Consider the following 21814-nt stretch of genomic DNA (forward strand, 5'->3'; position numbering starts at 1 on the left):
TTATAACTTCAAATTTATCATGCATACACTTTTATTTATAGTCTTCACTAGTATTATGTTAAACATAATTTAGTTTTATCATATAAAATCTTATAACAAAAAATAGTTTAAATAGAATATTCATGCAACAACCAATGGTAATACGGAGTACTACTAGTTACTCATATATTGGCAACCCATCAGGCTGAGTGATTAGCTTTAGAGTCATTACTCCTTAAGTTATTTGGCAATTGGACTTCAAATTATCTAGTTAGAAAATTAACACTATAATCAAATTTAGTGAACTATTCGATTAGTATGTAAATTTCCAATTGTGCTAACATTTCGACTTGCATTCATTTCATTCACATCTTATCAATACTACTACCAAACAAGAGTCATACGAGAATCAGGATTAAAAGAAACATTTGAAAAGATGTAGAGAAAAAGGATTCAAAATAGAAGAAAAATAGGTCGGATTTTGGTTGGTACATGGCTATAGTTTTTCACCAACAAAATAAACGAAAATTTATACTCCTATAAAAATCACAACTTCGATATCGATGTTTGCGTGCAAAATACACGTTTTAGATATAATAGTTGCGCAAATATGAAACACAAAATTACCAAAAAATGTTGTACATCAACTTTGAATGGCACGAGACCAATATAAATCTGCAAACTTGACTCGTCAAATGTTTATGTTTGTTACCTAATTAAATACTTCCAAGAAAAAAAAATTCTTGCCTAACTAGCGGAGTACTAAATTTCAACAATTTAGTTTTGGCAATAAAAGAATCAATGAATGCCTTTCCAAAGTTGGTCCTGACAAAAAATATCACAACCTACCTATTGATGACGAAATATAAGAAATATTTATCATAAAAAAAAATTAAGCTCCGACTATTTTTAATGAAAACTCAGCAATATAAAATCTTCAGAAATAGAAAATAATCGATGGGCGATGTGTAAAATCTTTCGAAATTATTCAAGTACAAAGACGCCCCCAAATCCAAATGTATAGTTAGTGCAAAAGAAGAGAAAAAAGCAGCAAGTGTTGATTGATTGAAGCATTATCTTTGTTTGATTAATGGGTGATCGACGTAGAAGAGTATTTTACCATTTTTATAGTTCAAGCTTCACCCATATTTTCATAGTTCCCCATGATTTTAACAGCATACATTTTCCTTTCCTCTCCCTTGTTGAACGAAATTGCAACTATATTAAATCATAGTACTATATCTTAGAGAAAATACAAATAATCGTATAAATAAATTTATATTTCATTGCCTCGCTTTTTTATTTTTCACGAGGGATGCTTATTTCTTATTTTCATTAATTATGGACTTGGGCCCAGAAAGGATATGGGCTACCATCTGCCAACAACATACGCTGCTATAATTTCAGTGGCCCATACAAAAATACATCCCCACTCAATTCAATGCAATGGTAGTATCTATAGTAGGTTTTGCTTTGTGTGCACATGGAATAAATAATAAATAATAAATAATAAATAATAAATAATAAATAATAAAATGTAATATTATTTGCAGCAAATTTTTATTTCGCATATCTAACTTCAATATTTGCGACTTAATTCATAGACTTTCAGTTTTGATCTGATCTTAATTGACTCAAATTACCACAAATATTAATGCTGACATAGCTTGTTGATTAATTGACCTGACCTTCGTTTCTCTTTATGATACAATATTATTTCTACATCTAATAATGGCATACGAAATGAATAATAACACACCTAATCAGCAAGCCATGCTAACTATAATGTTCGATGCAATCTACAAATCAAACCAATTAAAAGTTTAGTATTTTATACACCTTATAAAATTGCTTAATACAAACAGATGCTAGAACAACCAATGGGGCGGCTCCGAAACACAAAGCATGCCCATAAAGAGCAGTTCCAACTTCCCAAACAACAGAATGGAAATGTATTATTTTCAAAGTTTAGTCCTAAAATACTACATAGTACTATTTCTTTGGAAAAAGATATAATGAGCAGATATTATAATTGATATTACATGTAAATACAGCCAAGCATAATTTTCTCAGTGAAGAGGATATGCAGCAGATTTACAGATTGAGTTTACCAGCTAAATACCATGAGTGGAGGGCAAGGCTACCAAATGAGAAGATATTAGCAAGAGAAGACAATCCATGGATCATCCCGAACTTCTTGTTCATCGCTGCAAGCTTCGGATTTTTCTTCGCAACTTCTTGGTTCTTCGTCCACCCAACTTCCTCCCCAATATTTACTTCTCTCTCGATCTTGTGCCTTTGTTTCATCATCTGCATGCACCCAAAAAGAAATCAGAGTAACATGCTGCTTCTTATACTAAAGGCAGATGCAAGATATTAATGATGCCTAGTATTATCATACAGTATTAAATTGCTCAAATCAATAAAAAAAAAAATCATTTTTCTTCACAGAAAGCAGCAGAGCAACATTAGTAAAGAGGAAAGGAACATTCCCTTGAATCCCTTTCTCCTAATGGCTAAAGCCCACAAAGATGCAAATAGATATACTAAAACACATTTAAGGTCATGACTATCAAGGAAACAAGAAAAACTTGAGACAAACAAAATCACAAAGCAAGGAAGGTCAAGCAAGTCCAACAAATGCAATTCTTGCACTGATTGCAAACAGTTCTAGAAGCTAATTGTTTGTACCTCGATGGTCATGGGCGTAAAGATAACAAGATTGCTCAGATTGAAAGCAAATGCAGCAACCAGGAAGCCGAGCTGGTACTTCTCAGTCGACCCCGATGTCTTCCATGGGTGCAAGTATCCAAAAGACCCTACTGCCACTGCACAGCACACTCCCACCATGGAAAAGTATGCTGGAAACATCTTGCTCTGTAGGTTCCCAAACTGATGCCTAGGCAGATTCCTTTGAAAAGATACAACCAAAATTGAGTTTTACCCGATATAATTTCACAGGCAATAATCAACATAACTCACTTTTAAGTTAGTAACACAAGCAATTTCACTCACCAATTTCACCCCAATCTGATAATCAACCATCAAAACTATTGCATTATTTTACAAAACAGAGAGATGCATAATTAGACAGTTGACAAACTTCCAATGATCAATTTTAAACGAGGCGTAACAGTGACAATTTCTAAACGATACCACAATTAGGTACCGAGTGAATGCATACTGCTAAAAATAACTTCAATTAACAATGAACAATTAGTCATTTGACTATTTTCAATAGAAAAAAACAAAAAAAAAAACAGATACTTACTTGAACATAATAATGCCGCCGATGAATGTCACCCAGAGAGCGGCGCCCCAGGCGGTAGAGAAGCAGAGAAGGTGCGCCAATTTCAGCGAGGAGAGGAGCAAGTGCGAGTGCTGGCCGTCTGACTTAGATCCGAATGTTTCCGGCGAAAAAACAACGCCGATCGCCAAAAACGCCACCGCCGTGAGAAATCGAGTCAACCACGCCATCTTCACTGGTTGACTGTTTCAGTATCAGGTAAAAATGAAGTGCAATCTGCAGCTGCTCTATATTGAAATTAAAATCAATTATTCACCAAACTGTGCTTCTAGAAAGCTCGCCATTGAAGTCTGGCTTGTCGAATAAGAAATCAGACTTTAATGGACTGAATATTGGGCTTTGCTTAACTTTTAAAGCCCAATTGATGATTAGTTAATTATAGCGCTCCCGCCACCACCAAAATCAAAATTAAAAATGATTGGATCATTCATTTCGTAATTCCCTATTTTGCCCTTCCCTCACCTTCTTCCTCCACAAGCTTCACCCAATTAACTACACTTCCATTCCCCAAAATTCACTATTTCCACTTCTTATTTCTACTATCCAAATAATTCAAGTCTGATTTTGCCAATTGGAGACAATTTGAAGCACAATGCTGGCTAGCAAGCAGATATCAGCATACAATGACCCCTCCAAAGTATTTGTCGGAATTCGATTCGTTCTCTTCGGGTTCGATTCAGTTAGAGAAGACGAGGTATCATTTCAACGGATTTTTCTGTTTTCAATTATTTTTTTGGTCTCAGTTGAAAGAACGGAGCTTTTACTTTTACCTAGAACTCCTTTTTTTTTTAGGTGCGGGCGAAGCTTTTAGAAGGAGGGGCAGTTGATAGTGTGAATTATGGACCAGATTGTAATCACGTGATCGTCGATAATCTTCTTTATGTGAGTTTCGCCTCTTCAGAATTTGGGTACTGTTTTCAAGTTTAATGTATGACGAAAAATTGAGATTTTGATATTTGATAGTATTGTGTTAATCAGCGTTTGCTTGAAGCTTTATTTACGAAATGGATATGCTTTCATTCATTATGGAAGAGAATAGCACTAATCCAATCGATTTTGATTCCACTAGCTCTAATTGTATGGAAATAGTTGCATAAATGCTGTTGTTTGTCTGTGGTGTAGGACGATCCCATATGTGCTGCTGCGCGAAGAGATGGCAAGATATTGGTGATTGGAAAATGGGTAGATGACTGTTTTTATGGGGGGATGCTTGTTGATCCTACTGTAAGTTTCTTGTGTACATCATAATTCTATTTTGCTGTCCATTGAATTTTAAAGTGTTACGTTGCAAAGCTTAACTGCACTATTGCTCGTTCTATTGATGTTCAAGTGTATTAGTTCCCGCATGCATTGTTCTGTAGTTTTAAGCCTAGAGACTGTCGAAGGTAATATATCTCGAACACTTTCAGCTTTTCTGTTTTAATTTTGTATTCTGATTTCCTCACAGGTCATGTATTGGCCAGTAAGAGATCCGAGTGGGATTCCAGCCGCTAAGTCCCTGGTTATGTGCCTGACTGGATATCTAGGACAGGATCGAGATGATATCAAGGTTCTGACATTTTACTTACTCTTCTGCTTTTTGAATCTAAACACAAGAGTTCGCTGCTCGTTTAAATTCCATTAACATTGTGTTGTCTCATTTTATCATAAACTTGTTTCTTGCACAGAATATGGTTGCCTTGATGGGTGCCACTTTTACAAAGCCATTGCTGGCTACCAAGGTTACTCATCTGATATGTTACAAGTTTGAGGGTGAGTTCTGTGATGTATTTTTAATTTGTTGCTCAACACACTGGTGTCAACTGTAATATCCACTTCGTTATATGTGAACTTATGGAACCACTCTTTCTCTGTAGCACAGATATTTGTTAGCAGACAACTCTTTTGTAGTTAGTATTTGGTAAATCATGTATATAATGATGAAAACTGTTTGACAATCCATGAAAGCAGAAGTTTGGAATCCCAGCACACTGTCCTTTCCAAAACTCTTTGCTGTATGTTGTTGTTCTGTTAAATTGATCATGATGGCGTCAGCATGGTACTTCATTTGATTTTGTTGCATCAAGAACACCTCTCAGTACTTCTAGTTTGCACTAAATTAATCTTTAAATGCTTCAATGTTTGTAATTTGTCCCAGAAAGTTGGTAAAATGTTATCTACATTCTCTTGTATCTATTTGCATTTTAGGATTTTTGTGATTTCGATATGCACTAAAAATTGTATTCTTCACCAGGGGAGAAATATGAGCTTGCCAAGAAGATGAAGACGATAAAGCTAGTTAACCATCATTGGCTAGAAGATAGGTATGTCCAAATTTGATTATAACTAACAAAAGTATAATAAGGATTGGATATTTGATTTATTATCGAATTATAAATTTCAACAGTTTGTCAAATTGATCTGTTATTTTGCATGTGCATGTTTTCAGTCTGAAGGCCTGGCAGCTGCTTCCAGAAGCTGATTATGCTAAAAGGTGAGGTCCTGACGACGCAAGGTTCTATGCTTTCACTCTCAACATAATAGTGCATAACAGTTAGCATACATGTACCTTCATGGTAGTGTTTGATTACCATTGCTTCTGATGGAGTTCTCCAGATTTAAGATGATTCAGTCTCTTCTTACTTCTTCTTTTTTAGTTGAAGATGATTTAGTATAATTCGACATTTCACATATCCTGAGTTAATAAGTTCATAAGGTTGTCCTCTGACACAGTGGGTTTGAGTTTATGATGGAGGCTCAAGCTAAAGATTCTGAAGAAGAGACAGAAGACATGGCCTCAGTTGATCTGAAGAAGAAAAGCATCACCAGTCCTCACAATGCACTAGATGAGAACAGAAATTTCCAGTCACCTGAACGGCAGGTGGTTTCAAGAACCAGTGGTTATGTGACTGCATTTGAAAGTTTTGCAAATGTTGGAAATGCCAGCAAAACCAACTCAACTCCTAGAAAAGTGAATACTGGCAAAACCCAGTCAATTTCCAGAAACGAGGCCGACTTTGAAAATGCATCATTATCTCGTGATACTCATTGTGAGGATATCGATACTTCAAACACTTCTTGTGCCAGGAGTCCTGCTAAAATGTTCCATGGGGTGCCATCAACAAACTCTGAAAACATTGAGCATGTGATAGCTTCAGCATCTGGAAGTGCTAGGAAATCTGTGAATGATGGTTTGTCCAAATTAAGTAGCAAGAGTATGAAGGCCAGTCTCCCTCTGAGGTCTGAAAGAATTGAAAGTATTTCAGGCAGCCCTTTGTCAACTGCAAGTAAAACTGGGCTTTGTGGAGGTTTTGACATATCAATGGAGAGAGATCTGGATGAGACTGATTCTCATGGTATCAGATCAACATTGAAGGGAAGCTTCTTGCTCCCTAATGAGGGGGAAACTGTTGGATCACACCGTACGAACAACCCAAATGTTCCCCGTGGTAGTCCGAGATCACCAGTTTTAAGCCATTCCCCAAATACATTAATCAGAAGTGGATTGGCTACAAAACCGACAGAAATGCCGGTTTCTAGATCTTCAGTTGATGGTTCATGCCGAATACCCTGTGATATGTCTTCATTTAAAGGTACTAGCTATTTGAGAGAAGAAATTGCTGATGGTTTTGCCATGCCATCAGAGATAATTCAAGATGGAACTGGATCTACTGGTTTAAACACTCCTTTAAAGGGAGCTTTGTCGCACCTCGATGAGGAACAAACCGGCAGTTTGCCTCGTACGAAGAAAATGACTATTTCACGTAGTGGTTCAAAATCAAGAAGGCTAAGCCGTTCTCCAACTACCCGAGCTGGCTGTTTGAGAGAAGAAGTTGGTGGCACTTTTGTCCTGCCATCAGAAAACATTGAAGATGGAACTGAATCTACTGAAATACAGACTCCGTTAAAGGGAGCCTTGTTGTACCATGATGAGGAACAACCAAGCAGTTTATCTGGTACAAAGAAGATGAACGTTCCACGCAGTGGTTTAAAATCAACAAAGCGAACCCGGTCTTCAAAGATATTAATGGGAAGCGGATTGGATGCAAAACCAATGGAAATGCTGGTTTCTGGATCTTCAGTTCATGGTACACATCAAGCAGGTGCTGATGTTACCCCCACAAACGTGACTAATTGTATGCGGGAAGAAGTTGGCGGTGTTCTTAACATGCCGTCTGAGAGGGAAGGAGATACAACTGAATCTGGTGGGATAAAGACTCCTTTAGATGGAGTCTCATTGCACCCAAACAAGAAACAGACCAGCAGTTTGCCTGGTAGGAAGAAAACGACTGTTTCGCATAGTAAGTCCAAATCAACAAAACTAAGCCGTTCTCAGAAGACATTAGTGGGGACTGTATTGGATACAAAAGCTACAGAAATACTGGTTTCTGGAACTCCGATCCATGGTACACGTCAGTCAGCTGTTGATATATCTCCTCCCACAAATATCATCAGCCAATTGAGAGAGGAAGCTTTGCTGATCTCTAAAGAAGCTTTAGCCACTTCTACTCCACTAGAGGAAAAACAAGAGTGTGGCGATCACACAATTACATATTCTAGAGGAAGACCCAAAAAGCGGAGATTGCCTGATTCTGATGCGAAGGACCTTTCTGCGAGCAGGACCAAATCGTGCACTGGGGAAGAAGATATACATCAAAGTGATCCACCAGATGCCAGTCCTCCATTTCCGGGTTCAAGCTCTATGGTAGAGGAACCGGATGATCATACAGATTTGAACTCTTCAAAGGTAGATAATAGTGGCACCAAGTCAAAATCCCCTAAGAAAAAGATGCTTGCCAGGAAGTCATTGGGTTCCAAACCAACTTCATGTAAAGAGAAAACTTCAAAATATAAAGGGCTGCTTTCTGCCGTGTTGCAGAGTAAGTCCGCAGGTCATTTGAATGGAGCAGTAGCTGTTGAGCACGCCAAAAATGCTTCTCTTGCTGAGAAATTTGACACCGTCTCTTCAAACCGCAATGAAGATGTACCAGTAGGCGATGAAACTGAAGCTCCAGAATGTGAAGGGCCAAATGAGTTTGACACGGGGAGCAAGAATTCTGCAGAAGTCGAAGAGCATCATACAAGCAAGCAATCCAGCAAAAAAACCACCCAAAAGAAGGAAGCAAAATCAAGGGTAAAGAAGAGCACTGAAGCTAAAAAGCATGCAGAGTTGCCAGAATCAACATCAAGAGGTGATGTTGCAGAGAATAAAATAACAGAGGGCAAGAAACGTCCTTTGGCTAAATCCAAGATGGATAAATTGAAGGGTCCTACCGAGGAGGCGAAACAAGACGAGAAGAAGACTGTCTCAAAGAAAGGAGAAATGGTTGTGTCAGCTGGTAAAACCGGTAAAAGACCATCTAAGAAACTAAAAGGTTCACATAATGTGGAGAAGGAAAATGAACCTGTTATGCAGCCAATCGTAAGCTGTGATACAGGAGCAGCTTCAGATTCTACTCATAAATCCAAAAAGCCTCTAAAAGATGGCAGTAAAGTCGACAAGGTCTATACCAAGGACCTAACCACCAAGGCCGAACCTGCATGGTTTATATTGAGCGGCCATAGGCTTCAAAGAAAGGAGTTTCAGCAGGTTATAAAGCGATTAAAAGGAAAAGTGTGCAGGGACTCTCATAATTGGTCATATCAAGCAACACATTTCATTGTTCCCGACCCAATTCGAAGAACTGAGAAATTCTTTGCAGCTGCTGCATCTGGAAGGTATTTCTAGTTAACTCATTATTCTCATAGTCGTATGAGACTGAGCTGTACCTGACTAGATGCATCTACATAACTCGATTTTTGCAGTTGGATTCTCAAAACTGATTATCTAACTGCTAGCACCGAGGCTGGAAGGCTTTTGCCTGAAGAGCCATATGAATGGCAAAAGAGATGCTTGACGGAAGATGGATCAATCAACTTAGAAGCTCCACGGAAATGGCGTCTTCTGAGGGAGAGAACCGGTCATGGAGCGTTTTATGGAATGCGTATAGTCATATATGGCGAGTGCATTGCTCCTCCACTGGTATGCTCTACTCACTTGTTCAATTCTGCCTTTGTTATTACTTAATGATTTTGGAATAATGTGTATACAATCATCAAATCAGGATACTTTGAAGCGTGTTATAAAGGCTGGAGATGGGACCATACTAGCAACCTCTCCTCCATACACGCGGTTTCTAAATTCAAGGGTTGATTTCGCCATTGTTAGCGCAGGAATGCCCCGTGTTGACATGTGGGTGCAAGAGTTTCTCAGACACGAGATACCCTGCATTCTAGCCGACTATGTGGTAGAGTATGTGTGCAAGCCAGGCTATTCCCTCGATAAGCACGTGCAGTATCAGACTCATGCTTGGGCTAAGAGATCACTCGAGAATCTAGTTAACCGTGTGGAGGCTGTTGAGGACCACCCTAAAACACCGGAAGAGCACCGGGTCGATGATACAGTGTGTCAAGTGTGTGGATCGCGTGACAGAGGAAACGAGATGCTCATATGTGGTGATGAAAGTGGTACCCATGGATGCGGTGTAGGTACACACATGGACTGCCTTGATCCTCCGCTTGAGGCCGTGCCAGAGGAAGAATGGTTCTGTCGTGACTGCTGCCACAAAACTAGCAGCCGGAGTTCCAAGAAACGAGCCAAGAAATCGAAGAAGTGATATGCCTAGTGATCTTGAAATTCTTGCAAGGTTAAACGTTTGGCATAAGGCTTGTGAAGTAGCAAAAGATAACTGAAAATTTGCTCAAGTCTTAGCATGATGTTACGTACAAATAGTAAAGATGAAAATCCTTAAACTTATCACGTTTGTTATGTTAGTTTTTGACACTTCGTAAATTTGAGTTATGAGCGTCGTTCAAAGCAAATACAAGAAGGGAAAAGATATTCGTACATAGTCCATAATGCCCTTAAACTTTTAATCAGACCGAATTGGTTTTATATTAACCGATTTTATTATTATTTATATTGTTTACTTACTCTATTACACCTATTATAATTTTATTATATTTTAATAGTAAAAATAATATTAACCATGATATAAATCGATCTGTCAAATATATATGATTCAAAATGCTGCGCATTCGGAAAAAAACAGAAACATAAGCTCCAATTTGTCAAATATATATAAATGAAATTCGACCTTCAATTGTGATGTTGCTCTTCTTGAGTATAAGTACCATATCATTTATTTCTGCAACCCGTCCAAAGAGGCAAACAAAATATATCTACACTAAAAGGGAATGACTTAATTTCTAGGAACGAAGCCACCTTGTCAATGATCAAAAAACACGATAACTACATATCCAATTCCAAATCTCTTAAAACAAACATAAATCTTGATATATAAATATCTCCACATCTAAATACTCTTACTTTTATTTAGAGTTGCCGCTGAAACTCCGCATTAATACTCCTAGATATTTGGATCCGAGGATGAAGATGAGTCAATGACTTCAAATCAGCCGAACATTGATTTGAGTTCGGAATTTGATTTGCATGGAGATGATACACACAACGAGATACTACAAGAAGGTATTTACCAAATTTATTACTCCGTAATTCAAACGATAAATTATACTAGCGATTTTTTTTTTTTTTTTTTTGCTTTTTTAGATGATAAGCACAATCCATATGGAAAAAACACAAGGTCTTTTGCGCGATTTCTAGAAGTAATACGGACAAATATCTTGTGTTTTCATGTGATCGAGCTGGGAAATCAGATAGCAAGAAACGTAAAAAAAGAATAGGTTATGATGCACACATCAATGCTATTAGACAAGTTGGTGGTCAATGGGCTATATCTACTGTTCAGTTAGATCACAATCACGAATTGGATCCAAATATGAGTACTTTAATGGCAGGTCATAGAAGTTTGTCTACGAGTTTGAAGAGATAGTTAGAAGCTAATGATATTGCTGGGATAAGAGTTTGCAAAAATATAAAGATAGCTGAAGTCCAATCCGAAGGTCCTAAAAATTCAGGAGCATCTTCAAGGGATTGTAGGAACTACATCAGTGAGAGAAGAGTGAGAGAAGAAGATTGAGACTCGGTGAAGCAGATGCAAACGCCATCCATAATCTCTTTAGCACATTGCAAAAACATGATCCAAGATTTTTTCACTTGATGGATTTAGATGATGATCTGAGGATTTAGATGATGATCTGAGGCTTCGGAATGTGATGTGGCCCCATCACATCTTGAGCTTCGATACAGTCCCTAACGATGTAATATTGAAACATGAGTATGTGGATCCTTTTTGAGCTTTGATACAGTCCACATCACATTCCGAAGCCTCAGATCATCATCTAAATCCATCAAGTGAAAAAATCTTGGATCCTTTTTTTGCAATGTGCTAAAGAGATTATGGATGGCTTTGCATCTCCTCTCACTGAGTCTCAATCTTCTTCTCTCACTGATGTAGTTCTGACAATCCCTTGAAGATGCTCCTAAATTTTGAGGACCTCCGGATTGGACTTCAACTATCTTTATATTTTTGCAAATTCTTATCCCAGCAATATCATTAGCTTCTAACTATTTCTTCAAACTCGTAGACAAAATTGTGTGACCTGCCATTAAGGACTCATATTTGGATCCAATTCATGATTGTGATCTAACTGAACAATACATATAGCCCATTGACCACCAACTTGTATAACAAAATTGATGTGTGTGCATCACAACCTATTCTTTTTGTATGTTTCTTGCAATCTAGTTTCCAGTTCGATCCCATGAAAACACAAGATATTTGCCCGTATTACTTCTAGAAATCGCGCAAAAACCTTGTGTTTTTCCATATGAATTGTACGCCTCTAAGAGTCTTTTTGAGGAATCAAACTTCATGCCCGATTTAGGGCCTTCTCGAATTAGCTGATCAAACGGGTCTTCATATGGATTGTGCTTATCATCTAAAAAAGCAAAAAAGCAAAAAAATAAAATAAAATAAAATCGCGAGTATAATTTATCGTTTGAATTACGGAGTAATAAATTTGGTAAATACCTTCTTGTAGTATCTCGTTGTGTGTATCATCTCCATGCAAATCAAATTCCGAACTCAGATCAATGTTCGGCTGATTTGAAGTCATTGACTCATCTTCATCCTCAGATCCAAATATCTAGGAGTATTAATGCGGAGTTTCAGCGGCAACTCTAAATAAAAGTAAGAGTATTTAGATGTGGAGATATTTATATATCAAGATTTATATTTGTTTTAAGAGATTTGGAATTGGATATGTAGTTATCGTGTTTTTTGATCATTGACAAGGTGGCTTCGTTCCTAGAAATTAAGTCATTCCCTTTTAGTGTAGATATATTTTGTTTGCCTCTTTGGACGGATTGCAGAAATAAATGATATGGTACTTATACGCATGAAGAGAAATATCACAATTGAAGGTCGAATTTCATTTATATATATTTGACCGGAGAGATTGGAGCTTATGTTTCTGTTTTTATCAGAATGCACAGCATTTTGAATCCAACACGGCGTATATATTTGACAGATCGGTTTATATCATGCTTAATATTATTTTTACTATTAAAATATAATAAAATTATAATGGAGGTAATATAGTAAGTAAATAATATAAAAAATAATAAAATCGGTTAATATAAAACCGGTTCAATCTGATTAAAAAGTTAAGAGCATTATTTATGTAGAAATTATGTACGAGTATCTTGGATTTTCCAAGGACGAAGTAGATAGGTTCCTTGCTTTTGAGTGGAACAAATTATTTTGTGAAATAGACCAATATTTGAATTGGGTTAATAGGCTTCACATCGTGATAATGGACCTTCTTTAGTTTTGGCCCATTTCCATGGATTTAATAACATAAATGATTTTTCTGAATGGTGAAATTTTAATTTTCTCTTAAAAAAAATCTGGTAAGAATATGATTCATTTTCCCCATATAATGAATTCTGGATTCTAAATAAACAAAAATTTACCTACAAAATATACCTTCTAAGTTCTAACTACCATCCCCGAAAAATACATCCCTAAATTCTGTTGTATTTGACGTTTTATTAATTAGGTTATTAGCATTTTTTTTAAAACCTCGGAAATTAAGAGCGGTGAAATTTAGTCAACGGAAACAGCAATTCAAAATTCAAAATGTGTTATGTCATATGTTATTTATTAAGGTTAGCTAAATATGCATATGTCAGTTTATTTTATGCATATCATTATGTCAGTTTGCACATGGAAAATCAGCAATTTGGACCTTGAAAAGTCTGTTTTTTCAATAAAATTCCAGAATTTATTTAAGGTAAACATTCGAAATCTGGATGCTACAAATCCTATAAATCCTACATATTCTTCTTGTGAAAGGAATATTCTATTGCGCAATCCATGTACTATTATTCTACCTTCAAAATAATATATTTTTAATTTATGCAGTAATAAAATTGTTACAGTTTACTTATGCTCTCTAAAAATTGAACAGAAATATTTTCTTTATCCTCAAGAATATAAAGAAGGAAAAAACATTTTTACTGGTCAACTTTTGTTTATGGCATTATCGTTACATTTATATAAGTATCAAATTCAATGTTGTGGTTTTTCAAGGCCAAATCCAATGTAGTTTAAAACTCAAAGAATAAGAATATAAAATCAGTGCGTCAGAAAATCCATTGAATCCTTCAAACTGTAGACTTTCAAAACCTTGTAGTATAACATTAATTAAAAATTTAATAAACTCAGATGTGAAAGCATATTCCTCCAACTATCTGTCTGCACAGACAGTATATGGTATTAAAATCACGCACAACACACAATGAAATTAATTAAAACCCACACCTACGGTTGATAGATTTGTAGGGTTAGCTGTATTACTTAATTTCATTACATTATACAGCTATATGCAACTATGAATTAATCGTCTTAGTCGTATGCTTTAATTAAACATTTCATGCCAAATTTGTCTAATGTTAACGTACTAATTTGTTCGGATTGATCATATGCATATATAGTGGTTAGTTAATCGCATTACTATTATAAATTTGTGGATTGATTCTAAACATGTAAACATTTAAAACCGATTTTTAATCTTAATCATGTCACATAAATTGTCACAATCACTTATTTGAGTTTATCTGTTTTGAACTACTAATACTACTTTGTTTTAAAATTCAAGAAGTTTTTCCTTTTGTTTTGTAATAATATTTATCTTTTAAGCTTTGATTAAAATAATTTGGAATTTTGAAATTGTGAACAACTTTAATTTAACAGTTTTAACTTCTTCTTTTTTTTCCAATATCACATCAGTACTGATATATTTCTTCATATGAAATCCAACATCTCAAACATATAAAAAAGTTTGTCAGAAAATGTTTGATATTATAAATACCTCGATATGCTCAGATGCAATTAACTATGTTAGTGCGATTAGTATTTATTCCAGTAATAAAAGAAGAAAAAAAGTACTCTTATTAATATAATGAAGCAAAAAAATGTGGGAAATTAAACAACGGTTAACTTCTATTATATCTCCACTTCATCAATTTTAAACATCATTTCACTAATACACATTTTGTGCATTTTTATAATCGATCATCTCCATATAATCATATGATATTTAATTTAAATGTTAAGAAGGATTTATTGCGTAGTGATAATAACTCTGTGCAAGTATTTTCTTTTTGAAGGAATGAAATTGCAGGTGCACCTTTTTGGCCAGCACGTGACTATTGTCACACTTTTATTTTCTTTTTTGCATTCCAAACTCTACACAACAAGCATCAATATATTCTCTCATTATTGGATCATGTTATATTTGCTCTTTTTATTTTATACCTTGCTTTACTTTTCATGTATTTCTACTTTAAACTTAATTATTGATGGCATGTAAAGCAGAACATAATTGGTATATATCAGGTATATAATTAAATTAATAATAGTCGAACAAAAATTTTAAAAGACCTAAATTATTGAAACAAATAAAATGAAATTTCTAAGTAATCTAAACTTTATTTCACATGGTTTTGAAATGGGGACCAGGTAAGATGGCTATCTTTGGATTATTGTCACTAACACCACATTGTTGGGCAGTGGGGAATCATTGTTTTGCTGATTAGTGTGGAAGTGAAGAAATCAATTCTTGGAATAAAATGTAAATAAAAGAATTTAAAAAATTCAAATATAACTGATGAAATTTCACGCCTAAGTAAAGCCACAAATATAGTAATATTAGTATATATAGTGGAATTATAGCGGTTAAGATAGAGGAGGAAAAATCTTGAAGTTTAGCTTGAAGTTTAGTATTTCAAAGCCATCACACTCTACAAAAAACACACAAAAAGCCAAAGATTGAGAGAATATTTGTACGCCATTGATCTTGAGATTTGTTGCTTCCCATGTCACTTGTAGCTTTTGACTTCATTTTTTTGGTAATTTATTGTGTTCATGAAAAATTGCAATCTGCAACTTTGCTTGGATACAAACCCAATGCTTAGAGCATTCATTACTTTTGAGGATTGACCATACCACAACCTATTTTCTCATATTGTGTGTAAATTGGTGTAGTAGTGATAGAGTGGTTATATGTTAATAATGAGTTTTTAACATTTGTAGTACTAGTATATAGAAAAACCAAATCTAGTGTATATCAAATTTAATGTATATGTGTGCATGGCTGCATGTATGTTTATGAAATGAGTCTGATATACGGGTTATATTTTTTTTAACAGAATACAACTTATTTAGTGGCATTATTAAAGTATATGTAGCTAGATTATTAATATTAATATTGAGTATGAATAAAGATGTGTCACATGGGCGAAGAAACACAATAATAGATCCAATAAACCTTTTTGATGATTATCTGTTGTAGTATTTGGGTGATGTAAAAAAGATTATGAGAAATATGAGAGCAGAGTGACGCATGGTTGAATGAAGAAAGTTTTTACCTTGATAGCAGTAAAGTGTAAATTTTATACCAAAAGCACGAAAAAGACGAGAAAGGCCGTACCGTTGGCAGTGTGTCATAATTTACCTTTGAAATGGGTAGGTGGGGTAAGTAATTACGATCAGTAAAAGTTAATTACTCATAAATATCTGCATGTTTTCTTGTATTGAGTGCTGATATGCCCCTTTCCACACTACATTATCCACAGTCAAACTTATTCATATACTCCTATATAGGTAGCTTCTGCAATTTTAATTACACCGCCCGTTTCATTAAATAAACTATAGTAGTAGTACTTAAAAAGACCTGAATTTTTAATTTGTAATTGGAAAGTAAGAAAAAAATATTTAACTAGTACCTCCTCCGGTAAAAGTCTCATTTCATTATTTTTGTCTTGTCTCCATTAGAAATCTCATTTTACTTATATTAGTTTTGGCAAGTGGACACACATTTCACAAACTCAAATTTTATTATAAAATCAATACAATGTATAAGAGTAGAACGCACATTCCACTAACCATTTCCACCATTTTCATTTATAAAGTCAAACAATTTATTAAAACTCGTGTCGGTGATAAATGAGACTTCTTATGGAAACCAGAGGAAATATAGTGGGGTGTTGGGGCCCATAATAATAAAGTAGTACTACAATAAAAGATAATAAGAAAAAGTTTTTATTAATAGATAGTAGTATAGAATAATAACAAAATAAAAAGGAAATTGGGTCTTTTTTATAGGATGAAAGGAATATGTTATAGTAATATGGAGTAGAAGCTAGAGATTAAATCATGTGTTGAGTTTGGCCAAAAAGTTAAATTACTCGATTGCAATATAAAGTCCAAAAATGAATACGACTCAACTCCAATGGAATCGAAAAAATAATTATTTTCATTTTATTGTTTCTAGATTTTAAATTGTCTCACGTTACGGGCACAAATAATAATGTACAATGCATGATGATGGGGAAGTTTGATTACTTAATATTTTGTTGAATTGAAAGTATATTGCTAGTATGCCTGAAACTGTACTTCCAAGGCCAAATATTTGATTTCTTTGTTTCTTGGAGCCTATATAATCATATAGTGATGTACGGAGTTTATAAATTTTAACTTATTCAGAACTTTGTGGCAACTGATGATTACCAATAACAAGAGAAGATTATTAATAATTTGTGGATTTAAAGTGGATTCATGACAATGTGTCTTTTCTACTACTATATGCCATTAAACCCAAGATCTAGACATTGATGCAAAGAGGTTTCATGCAATGAAATCCTCGTGGAATGTCAGTGTAATGGGGAGTTGTGTATTGGATAAGGCTGACATTCATTTTTAAAAGTGAATAGTGCATTCACACAGGACATGAGATATCCGCCAAAAGCCCAGAATGCAAAGCACCACTAATATTATCAACTCATTTATTTCCAACCTCCCATCTTAAATTATGATTCAATATCACACATGACACAACTAATCCCCAAGTTTTCAAGCTACTGAAATATTGAAATTAAATCTGTACATACACATAGATAAGCATAGAAATAGTAAAAAGGAAATGAAAATGATAAGAATAATAACAAAATTTTTTATCCTGGGAGGGTAGTACTAGAGGTTTAACGATTTGTACATTGCAACCAGAATCAGATTTCTCCCGCCGGCCTATTAACATTTCAAAACCACCGTGATTATTCAACTTCTTTTAAATCAACAGCTCAAAGCTTCGTATTTCACCGGAATCGGACGGTTGAAACCGGCCTGCGCCAGCAGATTACCAACCACGCCGATATCCCTGCAGAAAACGCCTTGAAAGACTGATGGTGGTGGAGTTTTGAAGGCCTTGCTTTCCACCGCAACTGCCACCCTCTCAGGCGGAGGCGGGGCCGGATGCTGAATGGCCGCGGCCGCCTTCTTCCTTTGCTTCTCAGCTGCTTCCTCATCCAGAATGATCGACATTACACTGGTGTATCCCCTCTGCACCAATCTATACAGCAACAACGACGACATTTTGGCCCGATCACGGACAGAATCGACGTCTTTCTCGTCTGCAAACTCGCACCTCTCGATGAAACTAGACGATTTATCCGGCTTGTGTTTGAGGGTGAGCAGGAGATGAGCTCTCTCGAGCTCTGATCTCGAACAGCCTCTTCTCAGTCCAATCAATGCGTAGTAATCTACGTTGCCGGTTTCTCCGGAGGCAAGTCTCTGCTTCAGCTGTTGAATTTTGGCTGCTAAGGAGCACAATTTGCCGGGAATTTCTCTGTATTGAACGCTCTGCCGCTTCCAAACGGGGCCGGGCAGTTTCCGGTCTCGGAGAATTGAGTTGTAGAGCAGTTTCAAATGCTCCAGATCATGGAGGCTGTCGGGCAAGCATCGGATGGTCTCGAACAAGCCGGCTCGGACGGTGAGGGCGTCGATGCACGAGGTTTCGAGGGCGAGGGCGCGATTGCAGTCGGCGATCGCCTCCGCGATCCGGCCGGCGGATTGGAAGGCGGTGGCGCGGTGGACGTAGCACTCCGAGAGGAACCCCTGGGGTGCGCCGCGGCGGCCGTCGAGGATTTTGGAGAAGTGGCGGATGGCCTCGGCGTAGAGGCCGGCGTCGAGGGCGGCGATCGCGGCAGCCTTGCGACGGATGAGGAGTTTGATGTGGCAGAGGAGGTGGGAGATGCTCTCTGACTCGGTCTTCGGCGGGGTTTGGGGCTGGTTGCTGATCAGATTCTCGCCGGAGCGCGGGAACTTGTTGAAGGAGAAGATGTCGTCGGAGAGAGAGATGCTCTCGCGGCGGAATGCGGCGGTGGCGAGGCGCTTTCCGGTCTGGAGGAGTACCATTGCCTCCTCCATCAAGCCGAGATGGCAGCATGCTTGCCCCAATACCGAGTACCTGTTCGATGAAATGCGTCAGATAACAGAGTCAATTGCAAATCTGGTAATTAATCAATCATCGTTGTTGAAAATTGTGGGCATAGAAACAGACGAATTTGAATTTTCGAATAGGATAAAAACGAATAAATAACGAGTTGATTAGGTCAAGCATCATTAATTGCAATCGCGTAAAATTCAAGCTTCCAAACTTAATTACTCAACAATAAACAAATCGGAGAGAAGGAGACGGAGGATTAAAGGAATTTACCTCCATTGCCCTTCCTTGTCGACGTTTTTACAGAGCCCAGCCATCACTTTCTTCCTCAAATCGGAGACGGAGAAGCACCTGAACGCAGGCTCGTCGCCGCTGGAGGAGAGGAGCTTGACTCGCTCTCTCGATAGCTGAGTCGACGAGTTATCCGACGAAGCGCTCGACGACGAATCATCAGAGGAGACTATCTTCAAGCTCGGGATATAATCCTGCAGCATATCCGCCACCTCCTTGAACCGCCGGAGATGCAGCAAACACCGCGCCTTCAGCTCGAGCGCAACCTCCATGCGCGGCGCCAGCGCCAGCGCCGCCTCCAGGAGCCCCAGCGCCGCCGCAATCTCGCTCTGCTCCTGCGTCGCAATCAACATCCTCGCTTCCCTCATGTATCTATCCACCATCTGCATACATCATTCATAATCAATATCTCCACCATCAACAATAAAAAAAAATCAATTGAGTGAGGAATCAATCATATTTACAGCACCTTTTTGTTGGTGAGCCACCAATGCTTCCTCTCTCCGCCGGCGAGAGAGGGAGATGCGACAGCCATGGCTGGATTGCAATAATCAACCATTAAAAACTCTCTCCTCCTTCAAATGTGAGTGAGAAACATGGAGTGGTATAATTCCCTCTCACGGAATTGGAGAGAGAGGAGAAGAAGGGTTTTAAACAGGAAATGCCAGCTTTGACCAGAGAGAAAGCTTGATCCCTCTATTTCATCGCTGGCGACCAGATTCTCTCTACACTCAGAAACCTATATATATAATTGCTTGCTTACTCTATGCGCTGTATCTATTTATATTCATTTTTCTTCTAATTTTATTTACTTCTCTTCCAATTATATTCATTTTCTTACTCACTCTATTAATTTTCTCGCAATTACTAATCATTTCCTTTTGCCGTTTCAAAACATTGTTTATATACAATTGAAAAATTTATGCTAAACGACAATTATTTTAAATTGTTACTCGATTTGTATGCAATGAAATAACATTCGCGGTTGACTCAATTGTAGGTCAATATTCCAAATTTGGAGATTATTTAGTTTGTTAGTAGGATCATTTAAAATTAAGTTGGTTTGCAAATACTCCTATATCGTACTGAAATTTGCAAAGCTACAATATTTTCATTTTGTTTCTTTGCTTATCAATTATTGAAGAATAATATTTTAATAAAAAGGTTATGAGCCTTTAATTCGCATTTTTTTTCCAACCAAGGGGCCTAATAATGCATATATCCACTTAATTTTATGGAGTTTATGTTAATACTCCCTCCATTCTGAATCGTATCTTATTTTACATTATTTTATTATTTTTATATTACTTGAGTCATTTATTATTAATTATAACTTTATGTAAAATAATTCAAATAATATGAGATGGAGAGAGTATAAATTAATGCGACTACACAAACTAGTGTGGTACTATTAAATTGAGCTTTGGATAAAAAATTTGTTACACTTTTTGATTACTGGGAATGAGTATATTTACTTAGTTATTTAACGGTGGTATTTTGTAATAACATAATTTAAGTATTGGAAAATTGTACTACTAGTTCAATAATTGTACCTAGATTCGTAACTAAGTCAAGATTAATAATACCTTTTGAACTAAATATGGTTTAATTTTGTTTCGATCAAATTTGGTTAATATAGATTAATCTATGGACATTTGACATTTTCACCACTCAAAAAAGAAACGTGGAATAGTAGGATAATTTTTTTTCTATCTCAATTCTCAACGCGTGATATCATGGCATGGATCTTGCAATAATTTGGAAATAAGTCAAAATTAATAATCGTCTGAATTTGACTTCTGCTATCAGAACTTACATTAGAATTAATAAATTATGCCCATCCATCAATAAACAATTTCCTTTTGCATAATGTGGTGAAGAGATGGCGTAATGGTCACACACAAACACACTAATATGTATAATTAGTTAGCTAAATCTCTTAATTATACATGCATGTATTTGGTTTGATAGTTGGCCATATCGGCTAGTTGAGATTGTTTATTAAGGAAAAATTGATTCAATAAATTATTCCAAAGCCAATTGTAAATATATCAGACTTGGCTAACAAATTAATTAGCGTAAATAAACTTCATATTTATACTTATAAAATCAGGTGTGCATTAAAATGACAACACCTCTTAAAGTAACACCATACCACCATTCATAGCCAATCATTTGTACACGTGGACGAATAATCAGCTGCCATGTGACAATCATAAACAATGCTCAAGGGTAAATTTCTCGGCCAGCAATATCTAACACGCTAGACAACAATTTTTTTCGGTCAGCAATATCCAATACACTGTTGTTTAGCGTTTATACTATTGCTATGTAGCGTTTATAATATTACTGAATACGTAGTGTTGTCATTTTAACACAAACCTATAAAACCATCTTATAAATATTTATGATCCATAAATGTCATGCATAACAATAAATTTGCGTTGACTTTATTTAAACAAGAATTTACTCCCAAACTTGCATATAATTAGGAGATTAGTCGTTTTCTCA

General features: G+C 36.3%; 3 protein-coding genes across 4 annotated transcripts; 1 reads left to right on the plus strand and 2 right to left on the minus strand.

Moving 5' to 3' along the window:
* Positions 1-1785: 1785 nt before the first annotated feature.
* Positions 1786-3572, minus strand: LOC125211711 (transmembrane protein 205-like). Its single transcript, XM_048111615.1, has 3 exons — positions 3251-3572; positions 2671-2890; positions 1786-2289 (listed from the first exon to the last, which is right to left on the minus strand). The coding sequence occupies exons 1-3, from the start codon at positions 3454-3456 to the stop codon at positions 2074-2076; spliced, it is 642 nt and encodes a 213-aa protein (XP_047967572.1). The 5' UTR covers positions 3457-3572; the 3' UTR covers positions 1786-2073.
* Positions 3573-3828: 256 nt separating this feature from the next.
* LOC125211926 (BRCT domain-containing protein At4g02110-like) lies at positions 3829-10097 on the plus strand. Of its 2 annotated transcripts, none has more exons than XM_048111889.1 (10): positions 3829-3980; positions 4079-4168; positions 4409-4510; positions 4734-4835; positions 4954-5038; positions 5520-5589; positions 5715-5759; positions 5999-8983; positions 9071-9287; positions 9370-10097. In XM_048111889.1, the coding sequence occupies exons 1-10, from the start codon at positions 3879-3881 to the stop codon at positions 9919-9921; spliced, it is 4350 nt and encodes a 1449-aa protein (XP_047967846.1). In that variant the 5' UTR covers positions 3829-3878; the 3' UTR covers positions 9922-10097. The 2 variants fall into 2 exon arrangements, with proteins under 2 accessions (XP_047967846.1, XP_047967847.1); XM_048111890.1 differs by having other exon boundaries at positions 3945-3980; positions 4061-4168.
* A 7623-nt stretch (positions 10098-17720) lies between these two features.
* LOC125214940 lies at positions 17721-20032 on the minus strand. Its single transcript, XM_048116178.1, has 3 exons — positions 19773-20032; positions 19286-19686; positions 17721-19036 (listed from the first exon to the last, which is right to left on the minus strand). The coding sequence occupies exons 1-3, from the start codon at positions 19860-19862 to the stop codon at positions 17863-17865; spliced, it is 1665 nt and encodes a 554-aa protein (XP_047972135.1). The 5' UTR covers positions 19863-20032; the 3' UTR covers positions 17721-17862.
* Positions 20033-21814: the final 1782 nt, after the last annotated feature.

This window comes from Salvia hispanica, chromosome 3 (assembly GCF_023119035.1).
Source record: "Salvia hispanica cultivar TCC Black 2014 chromosome 3, UniMelb_Shisp_WGS_1.0, whole genome shotgun sequence".
Lineage (NCBI taxonomy): Eukaryota > Viridiplantae > Streptophyta > Magnoliopsida > Lamiales > Lamiaceae > Salvia > Salvia hispanica.

What these genes read in the sequence shown, in the direction of transcription:
- LOC125211711 (XM_048111615.1), bottom strand. Translation starts at nt 3,456, where the DNA reads ATGGCGTGGTTGACTCGATTTCTCACGGCGGTGGCGTTTTTGGCGATC. An exon ending in GGCGGCATTATTATGTTCAA is followed by an intron (nt 2,891 to 3,250) that starts GTAAGTATCTGT and finishes ATCTTTTCAAAG; the next exon opens with GAATCTGCCTAGGCATCAGT. An exon ending in TTACGCCCATGACCATCGAG is followed by an intron (nt 2,290 to 2,670) that starts GTACAAACAATT and finishes GGGTGCATGCAG; the next exon opens with ATGATGAAACAAAGGCACAA.
- LOC125211926 (XM_048111889.1), top strand. Translation starts at nt 3,879, where the DNA reads ATGCTGGCTAGCAAGCAGATATCAGCATACAATGACCCCTCCAAAGTA. An exon ending in GCAGCTGCTGCATCTGGAAG is followed by an intron (nt 8,984 to 9,070) that starts GTATTTCTAGTT and finishes CGATTTTTGCAG; the next exon opens with TTGGATTCTCAAAACTGATT. An exon ending in AGTGCATTGCTCCTCCACTG is followed by an intron (nt 9,288 to 9,369) that starts GTATGCTCTACT and finishes TCATCAAATCAG; the next exon opens with GATACTTTGAAGCGTGTTAT.
- LOC125214940 (XM_048116178.1), bottom strand. Translation starts at nt 19,862, where the DNA reads ATGGTTGATTATTGCAATCCAGCCATGGCTGTCGCATCTCCCTCTCTC. An exon ending in GGTGGCTCACCAACAAAAAG is followed by an intron (nt 19,687 to 19,772) that starts GTGCTGTAAATA and finishes TGATGTATGCAG; the next exon opens with ATGGTGGATAGATACATGAG. An exon ending in GACAAGGAAGGGCAATGGAG is followed by an intron (nt 19,037 to 19,285) that starts GTAAATTCCTTT and finishes TTCATCGAACAG; the next exon opens with GTACTCGGTATTGGGGCAAG.